Genomic DNA, 21534 nt, shown 5'->3' with positions numbered 1-21534 from the left:
CAAAGGTACAAAGCCATCACATCCCCTGCACCGCAGTGCCTCCCAGCCTCAACTAAGCAGGACCCCAAGAAGGCCCACTGGACCCCCACCCCACAACAACCCAACAGACATGAGCAGGGAAACAGTGGTTTATATGGGCTTTAATAAGGACCCTTAATAAAGACCCAGAGATGCAGGGTGCAAAGCCAGGAAGCAAAGGTAGACGTGGCACGGGTCGGGATGGGGTGGCTGTTGGCTCATGGTGCTCTTGGGGCTCTATCCAGTAGCAGCCTGCATGGGAGAGAGGGGAGATGAGTGCTGAGATGGGGGGGGAGGGTGACAGTATCTCTGCCAGCCCCACACCTCCCATGCGGGATCACCTCATGGGGATGGGTTGGGGGTACCCCAAAGGGAGATGGGTGATGCCCCATTGAGAGCTGAGCAGTCCCATGGTCTTACGGTACCAGGGCTCTGCAGGGTGAGGGCAGTGCTGGGCACCCCACAGACCCCAGCGAGGGCAGGACTCACCTAGGCAGCATCTGCCATGCACTTGTCTGCAGAAAGAAAAGCAGAGATCAGCTTCATCATGAGTAGGGGCACTGCTGCCCCAGGACCTGGTGCAACCCTCCAAGGGCCCCGACCTCCTCCCTCCATCCCTATGGGCTGACCCCAGCCAGGGGCCACTGTCGGCTGCCCACCTTTACCTGTCTGGGGCAGGATGAGGATCTCCTCGTCCTTCAGACCCTGCTCCCGTGAGAACTGCATGAACCTCTCCAGGCGCTGGGGTGCAAGCTCCTTGGTGCGGCCTGTGGAGAGAGCAGGATGAGGGCAGCCCTGTGGAGCTTGGGGAGGGGGACCCAGTGTGGAGGTGCTGTCCCATCACCCCCTCCTTCAGGACAGATCCTCTCTGAGGAAAGCCTGGAGGTCCCAGCATCAGGGGTCCGGTGCAGGGACGTACTGTAGAGCAGCACCATGCTGGAGGAGCCGGTGCTCTTGGAGATCTGGGTGGCCACCAGGGCATACTCATCATAGTTGGTCTCCACCACACGGATGTCATGGTTGCTGCCCCAGCCTGTGGGGATGGAGGGAGCACGGCTCAACCCAGTGCTGAGCCCTGTCCCCCCACCCCCAAGGGCCATGTCGCAGGCTGGGACAGGGGGACCAGGGCTGGGACCAGGGCCCAGAGGCTCACGTGGGCTGGTGTAGCTGAACCGCCCAGGCTGCTCTGTCCGGATATACAGGCTGTTCCTCTTCTCACACTGATCACCCCTGCAGAGCAGCACAGGGCTGTCAGCAGGGCTGCAGGGAGGTGGAGCTCAGCACCCCCAGTGCCCTCCTGGCAGCCCCCAGTACTGCGTTATGCCCCTGCAGCCCCCCATCACCCGTACTTGGGGTAGGTGGAGGTGACTTCCATGTTGCCGTCTGCAGTGACAGCGATGTCTGTAGTACACATCTTCATTAGGTGCTTCTTGTCCTTGAACCAGTTGGAGTTGGAGGCCAGGCCGATGCTGTACCATCTCCCTGCAAGCTGCACACAACCTCTGCTCACCACTGGGCAGGAGGGCTGTGCCGTGCTGCAGCTCTTAGGGCTGGCAGAGTCCTGGCTAACCGAGCACCTTGCTGCCCATGCCACTGCCCCCAGCCCTCTTGAGAGGACAGCTATCCAGAGCAGAAGTGCCATTTGTATCCATTCACGGCACACGGAAGGGGCCAAGACTCTGCAGCAGATAGCAGCCAAGACTATGGTCCAGCCTGGGTTGGGGCTAGCATGGACGTGCCCCCTTTCCCGTCACTTTTTTGAGACAGCTGTGCCACCCAGACCCCTCAGGGGGCTCCTTTTAGGACCCAGCAGTGCAGACCCAGCTTGGTGAGACTCCAGTGCTGAGCTAAGGATGCAGCAGGTGCCCCCTCCTCCCTCTGCCCAGGACAGTATGGTCCTCAGTCCACCAGTACCCCCCTTGCACATTTTTGGGGAAGATGAGCACCCCACATGCCCCAGCCCCATGCAGCAAAGCTGGCCAGGCTGGATCACCTTGTCCTGCTGGAAGTCAGCTTGCACAGGAATGCTGTTCTGAGCGTGCAGAGCCCTGAGCAGGGCCAGCCCCAGGATGCTGATCAGCGTGGCTTGCATGTTCCCAGATGAGCTGAGCTGAGCCGAGCTGAGCAGGAGCTGCAGGCAGTGCTGGACACATCACTGAGCCCCTATTTATGGACAGGCAGCGCAGCGGCCCCAGGGGGCTGGTGAGGCGGGCAGGCCAGCCCTGTCTCCCCCTCCCCCCCCCCCCCCCCCCCCCCCCCGTTCCATTATGCAAGCAGAAACAGGGGAGAGAGCTGAATCCAAAGGGCAGGCTGGGAACCTGCGAATTTTTCCTTCCTGTTGATATTACATGTTTGCCTCGGGGTGCCAAAATGCTCTGCAGCACAAACACAGCTGTAAGCCAGTTTGCTGGCTATCTGTGCCCCAGGACTGCACAGCACAGGGACTAGAGGAAGAGAGGCTGCCATGGGCAGAGCCTGGGGACACCAGGGGGACAGAAACAGGGGTCAGATCTTTCTGCCTACCCCTGCCTTGCAGAAAAACCTCATTCAGACCCAGAAAGGGGCCCAAGCACAGCACCAAGTGCCTGCCAGCTCTTGATCTGATCCATGGGACGTATGGGCACCTCTGGGTACACCCATAGGAACTCCCTGCCTTGAGCTGACTGCAGTCCCTGTGTCACCTGAAGCAGCATCTCAGTGTCCTACCACGGTAAGCAGCTCCAGAGCGCCCTGATGGAGAGCTGGGGGTAGTGTGCAACCTTGACAGCCAGCTCCCAGCCAACAGCACGCAGTCAGACAGACCCCCTGTGTTACCCTGCACCCTTCTCCAGGAGCAGTTGTCCCTGTTGGCTTGGGGCTGCAGCAGGGTGAGGGTTGGGGGTGATCACTGCTGACAGTGGTGACTCTGTGGGGCTGGGCAGGACTGCACGGAACAGAGCACCAGGCAGGTCGTGCTGCCCCAGAGCCATGGCTCTGGCAGGTGCCTGCTGCCAGCCTGCAGCTCTCCCTGTGGCACAGCCCTGCCAAGGTTCTTTACATAAGGAGCATGTTTTTATAGCAGCTGTTTTTTTCCTCTCGGCAGCCCACCCTGCCCGGCCGCCTGAGTACATTCCCTTCTCCACATCCAGCTGCGAGCCAAGCCTGGGCTGCACAACATGTGCTGGGGGCTGGGCTGGCCCTGCTGCTGCGGATTTATTAAAACAAAACAAAAGCTGAGCTGCGCAAGACCGAGCTTCATGAGAGCACCCTGGGCCCCTGTGTGCCACTCTCAGCCCAGGGCTGAGCCCACCCTTGGTCTGTGTGGGTGCACACCATGGGCCCCTCGGGGTGCAGGATTCTGGGATGAGCTCTCTCCATTGGGAAATGGAGGCATGCAGCACCTTGCATGCCCGGCACAGACACTGAGGAGCACAGGGGGTGCACAGGGATTGATGCCAGATGGTTGCAGGCTGGGCTGCCATCACCATGCCATGTCTCCACCTTGATGTTGCCACTTCTGGGGAGCAGCACCAAGCTGGGTGAAGCAAGCTTTACTGGGTGGCCCGGGGCCCTTTAGTGCCCTGACTCCAAGGCAGCAGGCTCGGCAGGCAGCTCTGTGAGCGTGGCCAGAATGGCGGCCCCACACATGGGCAGGACAGCAGCTGGCTTTGGACAGGTCATGTGATGGTCCTTACATAAGCCCCTGATAAACAACATGTGTTAGCAGTTTCCGCTAAGATTGCAAAACGTCGGTGCTGGGGGCAGAGGGCTGCTCCCACCCCAGGGGCTGCAGACCAGCCTGCTGGGGGGGCACCGCAGGGAGGGGGCTTTCCAGCCTGAAGCTGCATCAGCAGAAACGGCTGGGGGCTCCTCTCAGGGTGTCCCCCTCCAACTCCAGCCTGTACTGTGAGGTTAGAACCAAAACAGCCCTGCCAGGTTGGACATGTGTCAGGCTGCTGGGTGCCCTGAGCGTCTAGAGTCAACCCTCAGACTGCACACAGGACTCCAGGCATGTCCCCCACCTGTCAGCTGGGCACTGTTGGGGGCCTGGCCTGAGTAGCAACAGCCTCTTGGAGACCATGGTCCCCACAGCCCTGGCAGGGACACAGCTGTTTTACCTGCCCTGGGGACAGGAAGCAAGATAGCTGCAAGGCTGCATTTTCCTCCCCTGGGGTCCCTGGCAGGAAGAGCTGACCTGTAGGTCCTCAGTGCCCCCCCAAGTCCCCCAGTCCTAGGGCACCGAGTGCTGCAAGCTCCTCACGCCACACTGCTGCAAGCTGCTGCGCAGTCTGCCTTGCCTAGACATAGAGCTTCTCCTTGTGTTTATTGGGGTGTCGTTGGCTGCTGCAGGGCATGGGGCAAAGGGCACGAAGCTGTGGGGTGATACAATTTGGCTGGAGCAACACGGGAGTCCACAGTGTGATCCAGCACCGCAGAGCAGCAGCAGAGTCTGGCCAAGCCCCAGCTTGTCCCTGCGTGGTTGTGTCCATGGGCAGCTGTATCAGTTGAGAGATCAGTGCTGGGCACATCCTGGCAACACAGCCTCCATCTATAGCTCCGTTTCTGGAAGGGAAGGAGAAGTTCTGAAGGGATAGGGCAGAGGCAGAGCCCAGTGCCAGGGCTGGAACTCACCTCTGCTTCCTCAGGCACCAACAACAAATGGTGGAGCCATCTCTGTGAATACTCATGTTGCCTCCATCCCAGGATGCCCCACCCCAGACCCTCTCCCAATACAGACACCAGTAAGCCCAGCTAGACCCACACAGGGAACAAACAGGGCTTGCTTTCACCAAGGAGAGGCTGGTAGCTGTGCTGAATCATGCTCTGCCACCTGCCAGCCCCATAATGACACACAGCAATCCCCGCCATGTGCTGGGCAGGACCATGGCAGCGTGGGGCCATGCTCACCATCAAGGATGTGGAAATGGTCCGCAGAGTCGCAGAACCCTGTGAGATGAGAGAAAGGGCCCAAGGAGGTCATGTGCCCTATGCCAGCCCCAGGCCCCATCCGCACATCCCTTTTCTCTCAGGAGACCACTGCATGGGGGCAGGGTTGCATGTGGCAGGAGGCCACAGGCTGCCCACATCCACGTGGATGTGCCCCCCCTCCCTGCGCTGCTGGTACCAGACCCCAACCCAGTGCTGGGCTCCTCCTGCTGCCCCTGCTCCCAGCAGCCGCGTGGCACCCACCGTATGTGGGGAAGTAGTAGGTCATGTCCTCGCTGAGGCCCATGGCCCTGGCACGCTGCTCAAACTTGTCCACTATGGCGTCGCTGAGCTGGCTGCGGCGGCCTGCGGAGGAAGGCCACCATCACAGCCTCACAGCCCTGCCACCAGCCTCGCTCCCCACAGTGGGCATGGTGTAGGGCACGGTGTGGGGCACAGGGATGCACTGCTCCATGCCAACCCACCATAGAGCTTGACAGAGAGGCCTTGGCTGTCCTGGTAGTAGATGATGGCATAGCTGTGTGGGTCTGTCTCTCCCACCACCACCTCCATCTTGCTCTTGTAGCCATGGCCTGGGGGAGACAAGCTGGGCACTGTCCTGGGGCTTCATGTCACCAACAGAGGGCACAAGGGGTGTGACAGGGTGCCAAGGGCACACACATCCCCATGGCATTGCCAATGGCAGCACTCAGCGCAGGGGCACAGTCAGATCCCAGAGGTGGCACAGTGGGAGGCACCAGGGGAAGACACTGGTGCCAAAGCCCCAAGGGAGCAGGAGGGGCCCACTCCATGGTGCCCACCTAGCCCTGTGCTCACCTCTCACGGAGAAGTGCCCGTGGACCCCTGCAGGGACGTAGCGCTGCCTGATCTCCCAGCACTGCCCATCCCTGTGCAGAGAGAGAAGCACAGTGCAGGGCAAGCTGAAGCTGGCCCTGAGTCCTGCTCTTCCCGCTTTTACATGGGATGTGTTGTCCCAGGAGGCTTTCTCCACTGAGCAGCGATGTAAGGGATGCCCAATAACGGCCAAGCAACATGTGCCAGCCACCTCTACCCCTTCTTGCAGCTCCTATTCCTGACACCCCACACACCTGCGTCATCCCACAGCCATCCACGGACAGCCAGACATCAGCTGTGCTGCTGCTGCAGGGGCCCTCAGGAAGCAATCTCTGAGCAGATGGCTTTGGAGCAGCCACACACCTACTTAGTGCCCTGCATCCCACCTGGGCACCGAGTCCACTCTGTGATGGCAGCTCTGTGGCTTTCAGTGTGCCGGGTTCACCACGATAAAGGCTACTAGTACAACACATTCCAGAGATCCTCTTGTGCTGCTCTAGGGCAACTCTCCCCACTCTGAGCCCACAGCCAGGTGCTGGCCCTGCTCCAGCCTGTTTGCAGCATCCCATCCCATCAGCAGCCAGCATCACTCACAGCCTCCTGAAGGTGCTGATGACCAGGCTCCGCCCATCCGGGGCAGCCACCGTCATTGCTGTGGCCTCCAGCCGATGGCTGTTCTCTGCCAGGTAGCTGCAGCGGGACGCCGTGCCAACCAGGAACCACCTTCCCACCAGCTGCACAGCGATAGTGGGCACCGTCATCCAGGCCCTGTGGTACCCCTCCCCAGGGCTGCTGCCACTCCGCTGTGCTGAGCACCCCGCTCAGAACTGCTGCCTGTAGCCTGGCCCCGTGCTGGGGGTGCTGCTCGCCGCGGGCCCTCATTCGGGAGCAGCAGCACTATGCGGTGCCCAGGGCACTGCCCCGCAGCACACACCGACTGTGAGCACACCGCGGTCTCGCCCCCGCCCCACAGCCCCATTTGGGACCCCGCAGTGCTCCCCATGAGCCCCAAGACCCTCCTTAAGTTGCAACCCCAGAACAAGGAACGTTGTGCCGGCCCTAAAGCTGCTGACTGGAGTGGGAACCAAGGTCGGGGCAGGGCTCCTGCCGGGGTGGCGGCCCCGTGGAGCAGCTCTGCAGGTACCCCGAGGTCCGGGCGGCAGCGCCTGCGGCGGAGCTGCGGGATCCGCGGGAGCTGAGCGATCCCGGGGCTGAGACACCGCAGCGCCACGTGAGAACGCGCGGGGCCGGCCCGGAAAGGGGAGCGCTGGGGCCGTACTGCAGCCCCGCTGCCACCCGCGGTGCCCCTGCCAGGGGGTGCCTGGCCCGGCCTCACCTCGCTGAGGCTGAGGTTCCCCTCGGTCAGCACTGTCTCGAGAGGGCTGTGGGGGGCGGGCGACCGCTGCCCCCGTCCCCGCGGTGCGGCGAGGAGCAGGGCGAGGAGCAGGAGGACGCGAGGGGCGGCCATGGCGCAGCGGAGCCCCGTGCCGGGAAACGGAGCGGCCGCGCGGCCACGGGGTCACGGCACGCGAGGTCAGGGGCACGAGGCCGGGGGCCGAGCCGGAGCTCCGCGGGACTCCCCCACTGTGAGCGGCGGGGGCTCAGCGCCCCGCGGGGCAGCAGGGCGCCCTCACAGCACGCACCCACGGCCCACGGCCCGAGAGACCCGGTCCCACGGAGCCACGGGCAGGCACTGACCGCGCGGGGCAGGGTTTGTTCCACAGGGGCGGGGCGACCAACAGCGATCGCGCTGCGTTCGGCTCGCTGCGCCTGGAGCGGCGGCCCGGAGGAACGGCACCACCGAGAGGGCGGCTAGAGCGGCCCGTGGAGCCGAGGCGGAAGTGGGAGGGAGGAAGCCGGAAGTGCGGGGCGGGGCGGGGCGGGGCGGCGGCAGGGAGCGCGCCGTTCCCGGGCCGGGCCCGAGCTGCCGGTGCGGCGGCACGATGACACGATGGCCGCGGGCGGGCCCCTGCTCCCGGACAGCGTGCTCTTCGAGATCTTCCTGTACCTGGACCACGCCGACGTGCTTGCGGTGGGCCTCGTGTGCCGGCAGTGGCGCGCCGTGGCCCGCGACGAGTTCCTATGGAAGGAGCTCTTCTACCGCTACTACCGCGTCTCCCGGGACGTGCCCCGCCACCCAGGTGCGCCGCTCGGGGCTCCGCGGGCGCGGCTGCGTCGTGGTGTGCCCACAGGGGGCTCGGGAGCCGCTCCGCGTCGTCCTCAGAGGGCCGAAGCGCTTCGGCTCTCCGTTCCCTCCCGGAGCGTTCCGTGGGTGCCCGCCGGCCCTGCGGTATCACGGCGTGCCGCAGCCCGGCTGGATTCCATGGTAATCGCTGCTGGCTTTTCCTGATCGGGGCCTTACAGCCCTGCTCCGGGCTCTGCCCCTTTCTCGTCTGCGCTGGGAAGGGCTGGAGGTGCGCGTTAGCTGCTGCCTCTATTTCCATAAGATGTAGGCAAGCAGCTGCAGCCTGCATGACGGGGGAGAGCTCTGCAGTGGGTGAGCGCGAAACAGTGTAATTGTACAGAGGGCAAATGCTAATACGGCGCCTGACCCACTTTGTTGGGGCATGTCAGACTTAATCTTACCCTCTGAATTAGGAAAATGACCCATTAATAGCATTGTTTGGGCACCCTGTATGGCCCTCCCTGAGGAGAGCTGTCAGCAGCCTCTGTGAGGGCAGCCCGTGCTGGTCTGCTGCTCTCTTGTTGATAAACAGGCATGCGGAGCCCTGTCTAGAGTGGTAACCCAGTGCTGTCCCCTGAGCTTTTCTGGGGGACAGGGCCCCTTGTCACTAGTGGGGGTCTCTGGGAGGCAGAAACACAGTGGCCCAGGAGGGCTGTGCTCAGTTCTGTCCCCTGGGATGTGCATGGTGCTCCCAGCATCCACTGTGGCACAGAACTGGGTTTCTGCTCACTAGCTGTGATCTGTGATGGCTGCAGGAGGGTGAGAAGAAGCAAGGAGGATCAAGCAGTGGGAAACCCTTTGCACAGGAAACACCTGCACAAAAGAGCTTCCAGTAAGAAAAGTGATGTGGATGTGACAGAGCAGGCTGCTTGGTTTCACTTGCATAGTCTTTAGCACTCCTTTGGATTAAAGATGTTATATTTGGGTTTTATCTGAGGTGCTTTGGGAAGGCTCATTTAATATCTCCTGAATGTAAGCTGGCAGCCCTGTTCTTCAGAGTTGATGTGGATGATCAGGGTAGCTCAGTAGCAGATATGGCACTTCCCAGGCTGCAGGGATCGTCCTTGGGGGTGATGGCAGGGGAGGTGGGCAGTCCCAGGAGCTGGGGAATGCCCTGTCAGCTCTGAGCAGCACTGTCTGAGCATCCAGGGAGCCCTGTAAGGGGAAATGTTGTGAGTGTTTGGCCAGATGGGATCCATCCCGACTGTTTCCCCTGGTAGGTGGGCTGAAACCAAGGGCTTTGAGGGGGAATGCTGAAGCACTCTGCCCACTGAGCAGTGCAGGGATGCCTTGGCAGCAAGCCAGGTGGGTGCCTCCCATGCTACAGCGAGTTCCAGAAAACCTTCTGTCCTGTTCAGTGTAACTAGGAAAGTTGGCAGTTATCCTTATAAATGTCTAATCCTCTTTACTTCCTTGGGATTTGCTGCCACAACAACTCTATAGGCACTTTGTTAAAAATCCTCTTTATTTATCTCTTTCTGGCAGTCAGTGTGAGTTCTGTCAGCATACTCCAGGCTTTCCTACTGTGGTCATTTGCCTTGACACCTTATATCCAGCTCCAGTTCTTTTCTGTTTCCCCCTGCTTTTTGGAGATGCTTATTCCTGATCTCATACCCCTTCTGGAACCTTCTTAATTCTTTATGAGGCAAGACAATCGGAGTGGAGCCTGGTACCCTGAGGAGCTGCTTCTCTTTCACTACACGACAGATGTGCTTGCATTGTGCTGGAGCATGAGTTCCAGTTCTGACTTCTATTTTGTCATGAGCAGTTTTTGTTAGGTAGCTAATAGCTGTGCTCTGCATGTTTCTTATAGTGGCTGCAATGGCTTAGAAAGTAGCTATATGGTGAGAAGTTGCGTGTTCATTGGAAGAAAAGATTTTTTTGTGTGTCTATCTGGAAAAACTACTGAAAAAAATGTAAAGCCCTGCTTACACAGCTGAAGCTGAAGGAACTGTGGCCACAACAGAGCTCCTGGCAGCACTGAGGCTGATTCTGTGGCTGCAGTGTTCACCTCAGGTCTGTCACTTCCTTCCCACGTGCATTCCTGTCATGCGTCCCTGCTTGTGTTCTAGCTGCTGTATCCTGGTATGATGAGTTCCAGAGGCTCTACGACACCATCCCTTGCATTGAAGTGCAGGCCCTGAAGGAGCACAATGACCAGGTTTTGCACCTCAGCTTCTCTCACTCTGGCTGTTTGTTTGCATCGTGCTCCAAAGACTGTACTGTTAAGGTAAGGTGGTAGTGTTCCCTGCACAAAACTTTCAGCTTTGATTTTATAGGGAGAGCAGCATTCAGGCAACCTATGGAAAGCGAGGCTTGACCAGGTTGCTCTGGGCTCTTGGTCAGTAGCTGCTGAAAACTAATGACTTTTGTAAATGTAACCTTGAGAGCTGCAAATTCCAGCTTCAGCCCATCTGAAGCTGGTAGGGGTGACTACATGGCTCTGGCTGCTTTCCAGGTGTAAGCTAGTCCCTTTTTATGACTAACAATGGTAATTATCTGCTGCAGAAAATGTCTTGCAAGGGTAGTTGTCTTGGGAGAAATCTCTGTCAACATGCTTAAAAATCCATCTGTGATGCTAACTGATGGAGAAGTTTGGAGAAGTGCAGTGTTTAGCTGCTCTCCAGACCTGCAGCTGTTCCCTCTCAGTGGAGTTGACAGGGAAACTGGGTCTTGAAGGTATTTAAATAAGGTTTTCAGTAACATTTTTTTCCTTTGCCTGGTGAGTGCTGACAGGACAGGTGAAGTGGGATGGCCTTTGTGCTTCTTGCAGCTTCCTATCTGTTTGTCCATCTGCCTGTAGATCTGGAGCAATGAGCTGGACATCTCCCTGCAGCACAGCTCCAACATGAGGCCATACAACTGGAGCTACACACAGTTCTCCCAGTTCAACTCCGATGACTCCCTCCTTCTGGTATCAGGTGTCTTTGTGGGACCTCACAACTCCTCATCAGGAGAGATTGCTGTAATCAGCATGGGTAAATTATGCCTTTGCTTTCCTTGAGCCTTTCTGAGAAGTGGTGGGAGCCAGGTCTCTTTTGCCCCTTGCCCTTTTTTATGCTGTGGCTTTGATCTCTGCTTGTCCTTCCTTTCACTGTCTGCACAAAGGGCTCCTGATTGCAGTTTCTTTGGGTAGGCCTTCTGGATAGCCTTAGGGATGACTCATGTCATCACCTGACTGTGTGGCATATATGTTCTCATTTAATTTCAGCTCTAAGTGAGAGTCTGGGCAGGGTAGCTGTGTTCCCAGCTGTCCTGAAGCCACCATTTCTGCCTCGAGCAGAGCTGGTCCTGCCCCGAGGTTTCATGTGGCTTTGAGATGCAGTCACCCTGCCCAGCTCAACCTTTTCTGCTGCACTTATGTGAAACCCACTGAATCCCACTGCACTGTCTCTTGCCATCTCTGTGCTACTGCTCCCTGTGCCGCAATCAAGGAGTGCTGCTAAATGCACAGCTCTCCTGTTCAGAAGGTCTCCCATAGAGTGGGAGGCTGGGATTGTGTGGAGATCTGTATGTGTTCGACTTGTTCTTGTCCTTGGGGCATCTGCTTTGGGCCATGCTCGGAGCATGGCCATGTAGCTAGGTTGCTGTCTGGTCTATTTCTGTCTGTCTGCACTTATATTTTGTTTTCCCTGGTGCATGTACTTCCTCTGTAGAAGAGAGAAATAATCTGTGACTGCAGCCATGCCTTGAGGCTGGTCGGTGATTGGGCAGTGTCTGCTTTGCTTGCAGTGAAGGTGCTGTGTCAGTGCCTCTCCTGCTGTGGGCTGAGACTTGACTCCATTTCCCATTCCTTCTGCAATGGTTTCTCCAGAGCCCTTGTCTGGAGCCATCACCTCATGCTCCTGTTTCCCCTCCCTTCCAGAGAACTTCACACTGCTCTCCAGGGTGAGGAATAAACCCTATGATGTGTTTGGCTGTTGGCTGAATGAAACCAACTTGATATCTGGCAATCTACATCGGATCGGGCGCATAACCTCCTGTTCTGTGCTGTGGCTGAACAACGCTTTTCAGGTGAGGTGCCTCTGTTGCAGCTCTGCAGGCAGTGTAGCTTCCTGCTGGTTCTCGTGGGAGGAAAAGCTGTGGAGGAGATATGAGAGGGAAGCAGTGGCTCAGACCCTTGTCTGCCCTGTTTATCTCCTCTGACTCACCTTCTGGATATGGAGCTTGAGGCAACCCTGGCATGAAGTTTCTCCATGCTTGGTGTTATGGTACTCACTGCTGTATCCTTATTCTACCCTCTGCTTCTGTTATTTCCTGCCTTATTAATTGGGATGAGGAGTTGGGTGCAGTGCCCTAGAGCAAGCGTTACTGAACAGGAGAGCAGATGAACCATGGCAGGGTTACTGAGGGCTCAGTGTGGGCCTGGGATGGCTGCAGCCTGGCATGTGTCCGAGCAGTGACTATTCTCCCCCTTGGCAGCTCATTGTGTTGTTCCTGGAGGTGGCTGGGAGGTTGTGTTCTGTCCTGCCTGCCACTGCTGAGATGTGTGGGTCAGGTGCTGTTGTGAGGAGACCTACAGATGAAGTGCTGGCCTCTGTGCTGCTTGTTTGTTGTCTGCTACTTGTGTTGCTCAGGCACATTGCTTTTCCATGTCTTGCCACTGTCCTGTTGTCACAGCTGCACATTCTGGTGTTTTGTGTCTTTTTGACTCAAACCTTTGATGCTATCTCTAGTTGAAATTCCCTGTGGTAGCAGGGACCCTTCCAATAACTACATCTTTGTGCTGCAGCTGAAACTGCAGGATTAACTCGTGCATCTCCAGGAGGAATGGAAGGACCTTGCATGGTTTGTTGGCAATGATGAAGTGTGGCTGCAGTCAGTCAAAACAGTTAGGTGGGGAGAGACTTGCAACTTGTCTCTGAGAGCTGACAATCAGGCTGATTCTGCTGAGGGACACACACAAACGCGGGGAGCACTGAGATCCTTTCCCTTTGCGTCATGTAGGCTGGAGGGATGGTGCTTTGCACTGTACCTGTTTATCACGGGGGCCTGTTCCTGAACTTCTCCTAATGCCACAAGCAGTGCCAGCTCATGACCTCAGGTGGGGAGGTGAGAGCAAGACTGCTTGGCTTTTGTGTTCCCAGCCAGGGCTTTTTTCTGCAAAAGCCTGGCCCTGACTTTCTGTCTCACTGCACCCATCTCAAGGGAGCATAACGAAGCTGGCCGGCCTCTTGGGCCAGTCCAGTGCTAGGAGGTCAGTGTGCCACCGGAGTCTTCTGCGTGGACTTAGGCCGTGGGCAGTGGCTGTGTGGAGGCTTAAGGAGCAGCACTGTGATGAAGTGATTCCTGCTTACTTCTCTTTTCCGCTTCCAGGGCATAGAGTCTGAGAATGTGAATGTAGTGAAGAGACTGTTCAAAATCCAGAATCTGAATGCCAGCACTATCCGGACTGTGATGGTGGCGGACTGCAGCCGGTACGATTCCCCAGACCTGCTCCTGGACTATGAGGAGCAGCTGGCTGCCTCTTCCGCCTCCACCTGCCCAGTCTTTGATCTCGGCAGTGACAGTGAAGAAGAGGAGTCCAAGCCCAAGCAGACTCCAGAGCCAGCAGTACAGGAATTGCCAGATGACGGAGGCGTGCCAGCAGAGGATGAGCTGCAGCAGTTCTTTGATGGTATCATGGGGAGATGCGTGAGGCCTGCCATGACCGAGGCTGAGCTGGAGAACAAGGTGGCTGAGCTGTTCATACGCAACAGAACTAAACCACCTGAGGTGAATCTGCTTTCTGCAGACAGCAACAGCAAGACAAAATACTTAATTTTCACCACAGGGTGCCTCACCTACTCTCCGCACCAGATAGGTAAGGCTGTGGTTGAGCTCCAGGGCACATCAGCCTTCTTAGGGGTGCAGGCTGCAGCTATACTCTGGATATTAATCTGGAAAAGATCTGTGTTATTTGCTGCTTGTTTGTGGTGAGTTGCAGTTTTGCTCAAGCTGGGTTCTCCATACAGGACCAGAGGCTTTTGAGACTCCTTCACTAACTGGAGGTGGATTGCCTACAGCCATTTGCCACATGGTTATGTTGCTACCAGGCTTAATGCTTGGCAACACAAGAATGTCATGGCAAGGGCTAAGCAGGAGATCTAGAGTTAGCTCCTGACTTAACATCAGCCACAAGCCATGCACAAGTGGGAGTATATGAAGGGCAGTGGTTGGCCTGACAGGGGCTTGTGGGAGAGTATAATTCATGTAAAGGTGGAGAGGCTGTCAGGACAAGGCAAGCCTGAGCTGCTTGGAGTTCATGATTGTGTTGCTTGTGCAGTGCCCCAGCCCCAAGGGATGGAGCCCTCGTGCCAGCCAGCCTGTTGGTCTGCAGCATGTGGGTGGTTAGAGCTGAACATCTGGCCTGGTGCAGGAGGGGATTGGCAGCCTCAGTGGTGAGCTGCTGGAAGCAGCTTGCTGGCTCTTGGTGGAGTAGAAGAGGTTGTCACTGCAGCACAGGCCAAGCATGGGCACTGCTGGGCACCTTTGTCTAGGTTAGAACTTCGCATGCTCATTCGGGGCATACTTGGTGAGGCACTGGAGCTAGAAGAGAATGAAGGTGTAGAAAATCAGTGCAGTGATGAGCAGGGGAAGATAGTCTGGCTGCTTCTCTAAAAGCCCCTGAAGGCAGCCTACATATTAGTTGGAAAGGACCAGACATCAGTAAAAATGTGAGGAGGAAAGGAGAGCTGCCTCTGGACAAGAAGATTTCTCTAAAGCCACGCAAATTCTGTTCCTTTTGGTACATCCTCTTTCCTGCTGCAGGCTCTTCTGACCTTCCTGGCATGCACCACTGCATTAAGGCAGGAAAGGGCTGTTTCCAGACATGCAGACTGCCTGGAGAAGAGCCACTTGGTCTTTGCACACCTAAGATACGAGTGCAGCCTGGGCTGTGCAGAGCTGCAGTGCTCTGTGCTTTTGTCCCCGGCTGCCAGCAGGAGCAGTGTGGCCTCAGTGTCTCAGCTCCTTGCCCAGCCCTGAGCTGTTGTCAAATGCTTCATTGGCCCAAAGTGCATATGCTGAGCCAGTTTCTGTGTGACTGCTGTCTGTCCCTGGGAACTGGTGCTGCTGGGCTGCCTGTTGGCAGCTGCTAGGAGCTGTGCTCCTGGTGCAGCAGGGCCTGCTTATGAGCATCATGGCTTTGTTGCCCAATCTGCTGCACACAAGCACTTCTGCAGGAGTTCCCTTGGAGCTCCTCTCTCCCTTGTGCTGGTGGAAAGCAATCTACCTGATCTGTTGTTTGTGTGTGCCAGGGTTGTATAGCTGAGTTTGGAGTGTGGAGCTTGGTGCTACCTGAGGGAAGAAGGAGCTTCAGGGTAGCAGCAAGTTGGGCGGGAAGTGAAGGGCCTGGGCTGCCCGGTTCAGCTGCAGCAACATGAAGTGTCTCAGGCTGCAGATGCAGTGTGGGGTGGTCCTGGCCTCGTTCCTGTGTGGATTGGGAGATAAGTCAAAGGTGGCAGCAATAGTTCCTTGGGTGGGAGGACAGGATCTTCCCACTTGGACACATGGAGGGCGCTGAGTACACATGTGCCTAAGAGCTGCTGAGGCCTTTGGGTGCCCTCCAGGAGGCCATCACAGGGCACTGTAATTGTATCCCATGTCTGGACCTTTCAAAGGAGAGGGCTTGACCTGCAGCCTGCAGTTTGGAAGCTGCAAACCACCAAATCTGGTCCTGGTTTCAGCCTTTGTGCCTAGAGCTTTCCAGAGTGACGCCCCAGCTGTGTGTCACAGCAGCAGGAGGAAATACCAAGTGGTCTGGGCCTACTGGGCAACCCAAGGTTGAGTGCTGCAGGAGGTGGGCCAGCCCTGAGGCTGCACAGGGAAAGCCTTTTTGCAAGCAGAGAGCTTCTGGGGCCAGCACAGCCCCTTTGTGCTGCCAAAGCTTGCAGCCAGGTGAGGCTGCAGCAGGTGGGTTAGCAGCTGGGCAGTGTACTTCTGGCCACTGGGGCTGAGTGTGCCAGTGTGTCACTTACAGGCACTGTTCTGGCCCAAAGCACTGCTAGTGAGAGCCTGGAAGCAGCTTGCAGGGACAGGAGCTGTGTGCCAGTCCTCTTCTCAGACCCTGGCTGGAAATGAGCCAGTCCTCCTTTTTTAGCAGTGCTGACAGAAATCCCTTCTCAAAGCCTATGGGCTTTCATTGGCCCTGCTGTCTGTGGCAGCAGCCCATGGATGGCCTGATTCTCCTTTCTGTTCCCAAGGGATTAAAAGGATCCTGCCTCATCAGATGACAACTGCTGGGCCAGTGCTTGGGGAGGAGAGGCGCTCGGATGAGTTCTTTGACTCGCTGGATCACGTCATTGACATCCATGGGCACATCATTGGCATGGGTCTCTCCCCTGACCACCGGTGAGTATGATATGGTGAGGGGAGGAAGGTGGTTGCTGTCTGCTGGCCTCAGGCACCAGGGGGTTTGCCTGTGTAGGGGCTTTGGAGTGAATGGGAGGAGAAGTGACTTTCTGCCCCAAGGAAGTGACTTTCTGTCCCAAGGCAGACCTCTCTGCATCAGGCTGAGGTGGGGCACTGCGTTAGGGCATGTGGCTGCCACTTACTGGCTGCATGAAGTGGTAGAAGACAGAAGTTTGGAAGCAGTTGAGTCACTTTCAGCTGGAGTTATCCACAGGGACCATTTGCATACCTGCACATGGCTGCTACAACAGTGGTTACTTGTCCTTCCTCTAGTGCTAGCAGTAAACTTCACCTTCTGGAGAACACAGCTGCCCATGGCCTTGCTGCCTTTCTCTGGAGCTGGGAGCAGTTTCAGACCTTTGCTGCAAGTCTCTGGAGTGCTGCTGGCAGAAGGAGGGCCCTGTGTTTGCCTGGAGGAGGGAGCCTGCCCTGGCCACCTTTGCTCCCTTACATCCTGTGCTGATGAGAGGTGAACATCTGAGCATCTCCCCCAGTCCTGTCCGGAAGCCTTTCTTCTCTCTGTGCTGCTGAGCCCAGTTCAGTGTAGAGGTCAGGCTCAGAGTCCTGGAGGAGTGAAGGAGCTGTCCCCAGCAATGCTTTTCATTCCTGAAGCAGTGGGATAGGCTGCTGTCTTTGGTGTTGATTTTAATGATACAGAAGAGGCTTAACCTAGTCTCTAGGGCCCTCCAACCCTAACCCCTTCCTTTCCAATGGAGGCAGGGAGCAGTTCAGCACTGTCCTGTGTTTCAGAGCTGCAGGCTTGCTAAGGACCAGGGTAACTGCGTGGTCCCTGCCCTGCCTGTCTCTGCAATGGGAAGAGGGTTTTACACTGGGGCTCCATGAACAGTGAGGTGCTCTGTTCCCCTCCCCAAGATACCTGTATGTGAACAGCCGTGCCTGGCCTCAGGACTGCGTCATCTCCGACCCCATGCAGCCACCCCCCATTGCTGAGGAGATCGATTTGCATGTGTTTGACTTGAAGACAATGAAGGAAGTGAAACGAGCCCTCCGTGCGCATCGGGCCTACACACCCAACGAGGAGTGCTTCTTCATCTTCCTGGATGTCAGCAGGGACTTTGTGGCAAGGTGTGTGGGCACTGGGGGTGGGCAGGATGCTGCCCCAGGTACAGGATGGCTTTGGGCATTGCAGTGTGGGCTGGTGTGCTGCAGGCAGGGTTGGTTTGAGAGCTGGAGGCTGCTTTGAGCAGAGCAGTAAGTGGGAGGTTTGAGAGGAGCAGTGACTGAGTCAGAGGGTGTTGTTGGAGGCTGTCCACTCTGGTCCTGTTGTGAAATCAGTGAGGAAAGAGGAGATATGGGGCTGTGACACGTTTGTTAGTGGGTGGCAGTTGCCTTTCCTGAGGGCTGCAGGCAGCAGGTGTTACAGGGCAAGCTGTGGGGATGGCTCAGACAGCCTCACTGCAGCCCAGAACAAGGCTGGCTGCAGTGTGAGTCTGGCTGCAGGTCCAGGCACACAGCCTGTGTGCTCATGCTGCTCTGAGGGTCTTTTCTTGCTACTGCTGTGAGGCCTCATTTCAGGCTCCACTTCTGGAAACCACCTGTGTCTGCAGCAGGGCCTGGGCCACAGAGGGGATTTGCCCACCTGGGGTGAGTGCCCGTGGGTGACAGCACTGCAGTTGGAGGTGGGGCCTCTGCCTGTGCCAGGGCACTCAGAGCACATGGCTGGGACTGCCTGGCTGATGTCCTCACCGCTGTCTTGTCTGCTGCAGTGGGGCAGAAGATCGCCATGGCTACATCTGGGATCGGCACTACAACATCTGCCTGGCCAAGCTTCAGCACGACAACGTGGTCAACTCGGTGGCCTTCAGCCCGGTGGAGCAGGAGCTGCTCCTGACAGCCAGCGATGACGCGACCATCAAGGTGTGGCGCTCCCCTCGCACCGTGCGAATCCAGCAGGCCAAGAAGCCCAGGCCCAGGAAACTGCTCTTTTCCTGGCTCATGAACCAGAAAAGCTGAACCCAGGTACACCTACCTGCTCCTGCAGCTTCCTCACTGCAGCCACCTCTGGAGCTTGCAGAGCTTTGAGCCCTGCACAACGGAGACGAGCTCTGGGCACACCAATCCCGTCAGCAGAGTTAGGAGGGACCCCAGCAGTGGTAATGGCTTCCTCCTTGGAGTGTCTGCTTCAAAGACAACGTAAGAGCTGAGGACCTGTTCCTGGGTCTGGTGGGCAGCAGCCCGAGCTGGTCAGTGCAGGGCGGCCTCCACACAGCTTATCACAAACGCCGCTACTTTGTCACAGCTCTCTCTGTCTGAGCTTCGGTCTCTAAGAACAGACTGAGGCACGTCTTCTATGGCTTGTACTGTGTGTGCCTGGGATGTGGCTGACTTCATTGAGAGCTACTGGCTGCAGAGCACCTGCAAAAGCAGCGGTACAGTGCTGTGCTGCCTCACTGTGGGACTCCTCTTTTAATATAGTAGTTTTACTATTGTTTGTTTGTCCCAAGCCTCCATGGGCAACTTGTCTGGATGCTGAGTGGGCTGAGTGCCTCCCCACACAGTGTTTGGGCTACAGAGGGGAGGGCAGGAAGGATCAGAGGACTGAAATACAGTGGTGGAGGCAGTGCTGGGATGGAGCTGGAGGGGGAGGACTGCTCTGCCATTGCCTTCTCTTACAACTAAGTCATAATACCATCAGTTCACAAATGGGAGAGTGGGGAGAGCTGGTGGTAACACAGACCTGGCGGTAACACAGACCTGGCTTTGCCGTGGTCTTCCTCTGTTCTTTAGCATCTAAATAAGCTATGGCATTGGTAACATATTTATTCCAGGGGATCTGCTGTCCCTTCCAACGGGTCAGCTGTGATGATGAATCTCATGGTCACCTCCCTCCTATTCTACTCAAGTTGTGGCACTTTAGGTTCTCTTGGTATGTTCTCTGTGAACAGGGGGAGGTGCAGCCCTCCTGTCTGAAGGGATGTGTGAATAAGCCTCCTTTCACTTCTGAGGGCTCCTCTGAAGGGGGAAGCTGGCTCACTTTTTGAACTCAGTGTTTACTCTGTATTTGTCCCTGAAGCTTTTCTCTCTCCAGCTGTTAGCCAACTGTTAAAAAGTCTAAAATTAAGCTCCTAATCTTCACTTGGCCCAGACAGCAGGGGCTGAAGCTCCCACGTCAGCAGCAATCCCAGAAGCTGCACCTGCTGCTGGGTGCTGGGCCCCCAGCTCAGGAGCACCAGGGCAGGTGTCTGTGCCACTCACAGCCTTAGGCTGCAAACAAGACTTCATGGAAGCAGCAGCTGCTGTTGAAATATGCACTGATGGCTTTAACAGCTCCTACAGCCCTCAGCAAGAGGGCTTTGCACCCTTCTTTTGCTCTGCCCCAGCAGATGTCCATGGCTTTATCCAAAACCCCTGTACTCAGGTTTTCTGTTACCACAGGACTTCTAGAAACAAGGGAGTCCTTTGTGTGTGTGTGTGTGTGTATATGAGTGTGCACACAAGCTCTAAACCCAGCACTCAATCCCTTTACACATCAAAGGAACAGTCTCCACCTTCCCTCCTGTCTCAAGATCACAAGTCCTGTTTTCCTCCATTGGCATGGTGTAGTAGTGAGCAAAGCACTGAGGGTTTATGTTTGTACCAAGTTTTGCTCTTCACCATGGCACTGAATAAATACTCTGCTGAAGCATCTCGGCAATGTAAGCTTGTTTTTCCTATTACTATTTTTTCTACTGAAGCAAAACTGAAGCCAGAAGTATAATACTGCTCTGTGTGCTGCAGCCACTGCAGGAGTGGCTGCAGGACAGGATCTGGGCAGTGCTGCCTTCTTGGCATCCTTCCTTGCCCTGCCTGCTGCTAGGCTTTCCTTAGCAGTAAAGCAGCTGAGCTGGGTGGCTGGCTCACTCCTGGGGACCATGGCTACGGGTCTGGGTGTGGAGCAGAGCACGAGGGCTGTAGCACAGCAGCAGGAGCCCACGGCACAGCCCTGCTGCTGTCCTGCTCCACGCAGCCATACAGCCTCCCTGGAGTTACACAACACAGCAGCTCCTCCCAGTGCTTTTATTAGAGGTCTTCATCACACACCATCCTCAAAGGAAAAACTACTTCACAGTGACAGGCTGAGGCTGGTGTTCCCTCACAGCTGTGGTCAAATAGGGGGAAAACAACAAACAAACAAACAAACCCCCACTCCAGCTGTGCTTTGTGCCAAATGTCCATCTTCCAGGGGAGCACCACACCTCACTCTGCAGTGCACAGCCACAAGGAACACACATTGCCATTAACCCTGCAACCACAGGAGATGCTAAAAGAAACAGAGAAGAAAGAGGACCAGGCTGGTTAGCACCAGGCCTCCTCAGGCATGGTGTGAGTGCAGGGAAGCAGCAGCAGCAGCACGAGGAGCAGCACTGGGCTGCTGTGCTGCATCCCCACCATCGGCCCAGTGCCACCCACAGCTGCCCTGACCCACCCAGCTGAGCCCAAGCTCAGGCAGCAGCAGCAGTACAGAGCCAGACCTGCAGCCCTCCTGGCAGAGGGTGCTCAGCACACACACATAGCTTTGCCATAATACATGTAATCCTCGCTCATCCCTGCAGTACACCATTACCAATTCTGAACTAGCAGAGCTGACCCCAAACTTGGGGCAGATGCAGGACAGGGGCCCTCCTAAGGCACTGACTGAGGTGAAGTGGTACCGCTGTGCCCAACAGAGCTCTGGGGACAGGCTGGGAGAGAGGGTGTGCACAGAGCAGCAAGGCAAGGTGCAAGCAGCAAGGAGCATCCCAGTCCCGCTCTGCAGCCATCCTCTGCACTGCCCAGCCTGGAAAGAATGCACAGCCCCAGTCCGAGCTGCAGCTTTTGCCTTTGCACAAAGCAGGACTGCAGCAAGGGATGGGTCACAGGGCCCACGCAGCACTCAGCACTGCTCCAAGGGAGAGGGGATGCTGTGGGCACAGCCCTGGCCCCTCACCAGGATTTCTTACATTCCTGCAACAGCTGTGGAGCAGCCTGGGGTCATTTTTCACTTCCAAATCCCAGCTGCTCCCCTTATGTTCCAGGCAGGGGGCTGTGGAGCCCAGGGCCTCCTCCACGGAGTGTGCACAGCACCTCAGGGCTGACAGCAGTGTCTGCTGCCCAGAACTGGGAGATGCACTTCCCTCACAGGTCAGCAATCGCAGCCCTGAGCACCAAGGGAGTGTGTGGGGGTCACCACTCTCCAGCCA

General features: G+C 57.0%; 4 protein-coding genes across 9 annotated transcripts in view; 2 read left to right on the top strand and 2 right to left on the bottom strand.

Moving 5' to 3' along the window:
- The window catches only part of PAXX (PAXX non-homologous end joining factor), a 291630-nt gene that overhangs the window by 94127 nt on the left and 175969 nt on the right, over positions 1-21534 (top strand). The window contains exon 7 of one of the 2 annotated variants that reach the window (XM_065737755.1): positions 831-842. The exons of the other annotated variant lie outside the window; for it this stretch is intronic. The gene's annotated coding sequence lies outside the window, so the exon portion shown is untranslated. Of the gene's footprint in view, positions 1-830; positions 843-21534 lie in introns of those variants that run through there. 2 annotated transcript variants of the gene reach the window in all.
- LOC136049444 (lipocalin-like) lies at positions 149-2222 on the bottom strand. Its single transcript, XM_065737753.1, has 7 exons — positions 2012-2222; positions 1368-1507; positions 1172-1248; positions 938-1051; positions 684-785; positions 508-533; positions 149-270 (listed from the first exon to the last, which is right to left on the bottom strand). The coding sequence occupies exons 1-6, from the start codon at positions 2108-2110 to the stop codon at positions 508-510; spliced, it is 558 nt and encodes a 185-aa protein (XP_065593825.1). The 5' UTR covers positions 2111-2222; the 3' UTR covers positions 149-270.
- Positions 4210-7332, bottom strand: C8G (complement C8 gamma chain). 5 transcript variants are annotated; one of them, XM_065737749.1, is made up of 7 exons: positions 7115-7327; positions 6373-6512; positions 5761-5831; positions 5409-5516; positions 5188-5289; positions 4906-4944; positions 4210-4560 (listed from the first exon to the last, which is right to left on the bottom strand). In XM_065737749.1, the coding sequence occupies exons 1-7, from the start codon at positions 7244-7246 to the stop codon at positions 4547-4549; spliced, it is 606 nt and encodes a 201-aa protein (XP_065593821.1). In that variant the 5' UTR covers positions 7247-7327; the 3' UTR covers positions 4210-4546. The 5 variants fall into 5 exon arrangements, 4 of the variants coding, with proteins under 4 accessions (XP_065593821.1, XP_065593822.1, XP_065593819.1 ...); XM_065737750.1 differs by lacking the exon at positions 5761-5831 and having other exon boundaries at positions 5409-5548; positions 7115-7329; XM_065737747.1 differs by lacking the exons at positions 6373-6512; positions 7115-7327 and adding an exon at positions 6033-6363 and having other exon boundaries at positions 5409-5548.
- Positions 7712-18656, top strand: FBXW5 (F-box and WD repeat domain containing 5). Its single transcript, XM_065737718.1, has 8 exons — positions 7712-7919; positions 10036-10193; positions 10767-10941; positions 11829-11977; positions 13280-13766; positions 16147-16294; positions 17228-17440; positions 18082-18656. Exons 1-8 carry the CDS (start codon positions 7730-7732, stop codon positions 18326-18328), a joined length of 1767 nt encoding a protein of 588 aa, XP_065593790.1. The 5' UTR covers positions 7712-7729; the 3' UTR covers positions 18329-18656.

Source organism: Cyrtonyx montezumae, unplaced genomic scaffold (genome assembly GCF_038088225.1).
Source record: "Cyrtonyx montezumae isolate F1298 unplaced genomic scaffold, pur_monq_1.0 scaffold_20, whole genome shotgun sequence".
Lineage (NCBI taxonomy): Eukaryota > Metazoa > Chordata > Aves > Galliformes > Odontophoridae > Cyrtonyx > Cyrtonyx montezumae.
Note: the sequence above shows the minus strand (reverse complement) of the source record. Positions and strands in the feature narration are given on the sequence as shown.

Excerpts from the sequence above, each read along its gene's own strand:
- LOC136049444 (XM_065737753.1), bottom strand. The coding sequence starts at position 2,110 with ATGCAAGCCACGCTGATCAGCATCCTGGGGCTGGCCCTGCTCAGGGCT. Across the intron at positions 1,249-1,367 it reads GTCACCTCCACCTACCCCAA|GGGTGATCAGTGTGAGAAGA; the intron begins GTACGGGTGATG and ends GCTGCTCTGCAG. Across the intron at positions 1,052-1,171 it reads GTTCAGCTACACCAGCCCAC|GCTGGGGCAGCAACCATGAC; the intron begins GTGAGCCTCTGG and ends CCATCCCCACAG.
- C8G (XM_065737747.1), bottom strand. The coding sequence starts at position 6,347 with ATGGGATGCTGCAAACAGGCTGGAGCAGGGCCAGCACCTGGCTGTGGG. Across the intron at positions 5,290-5,408 it reads CCTCTCTGTCAAGCTCTATG|GCCGCCGCAGCCAGCTCAGC; the intron begins GTGGGTTGGCAT and ends CTTCCTCCGCAG. Across the intron at positions 4,945-5,187 it reads CTACTACTTCCCCACATACG|GGTTCTGCGACTCTGCGGAC; the intron begins GTGGGTGCCACG and ends CTCATCTCACAG.
- FBXW5 (XM_065737718.1), top strand. The coding sequence starts at position 7,730 with ATGGCCGCGGGCGGGCCCCTGCTCCCGGACAGCGTGCTCTTCGAGATC. Across the intron at positions 10,194-10,766 it reads CCAAAGACTGTACTGTTAAG|ATCTGGAGCAATGAGCTGGA; the intron begins GTAAGGTGGTAG and ends ATCTGCCTGTAG. Across the intron at positions 11,978-13,279 it reads GGCTGAACAACGCTTTTCAG|GGCATAGAGTCTGAGAATGT; the intron begins GTGAGGTGCCTC and ends TTCCGCTTCCAG.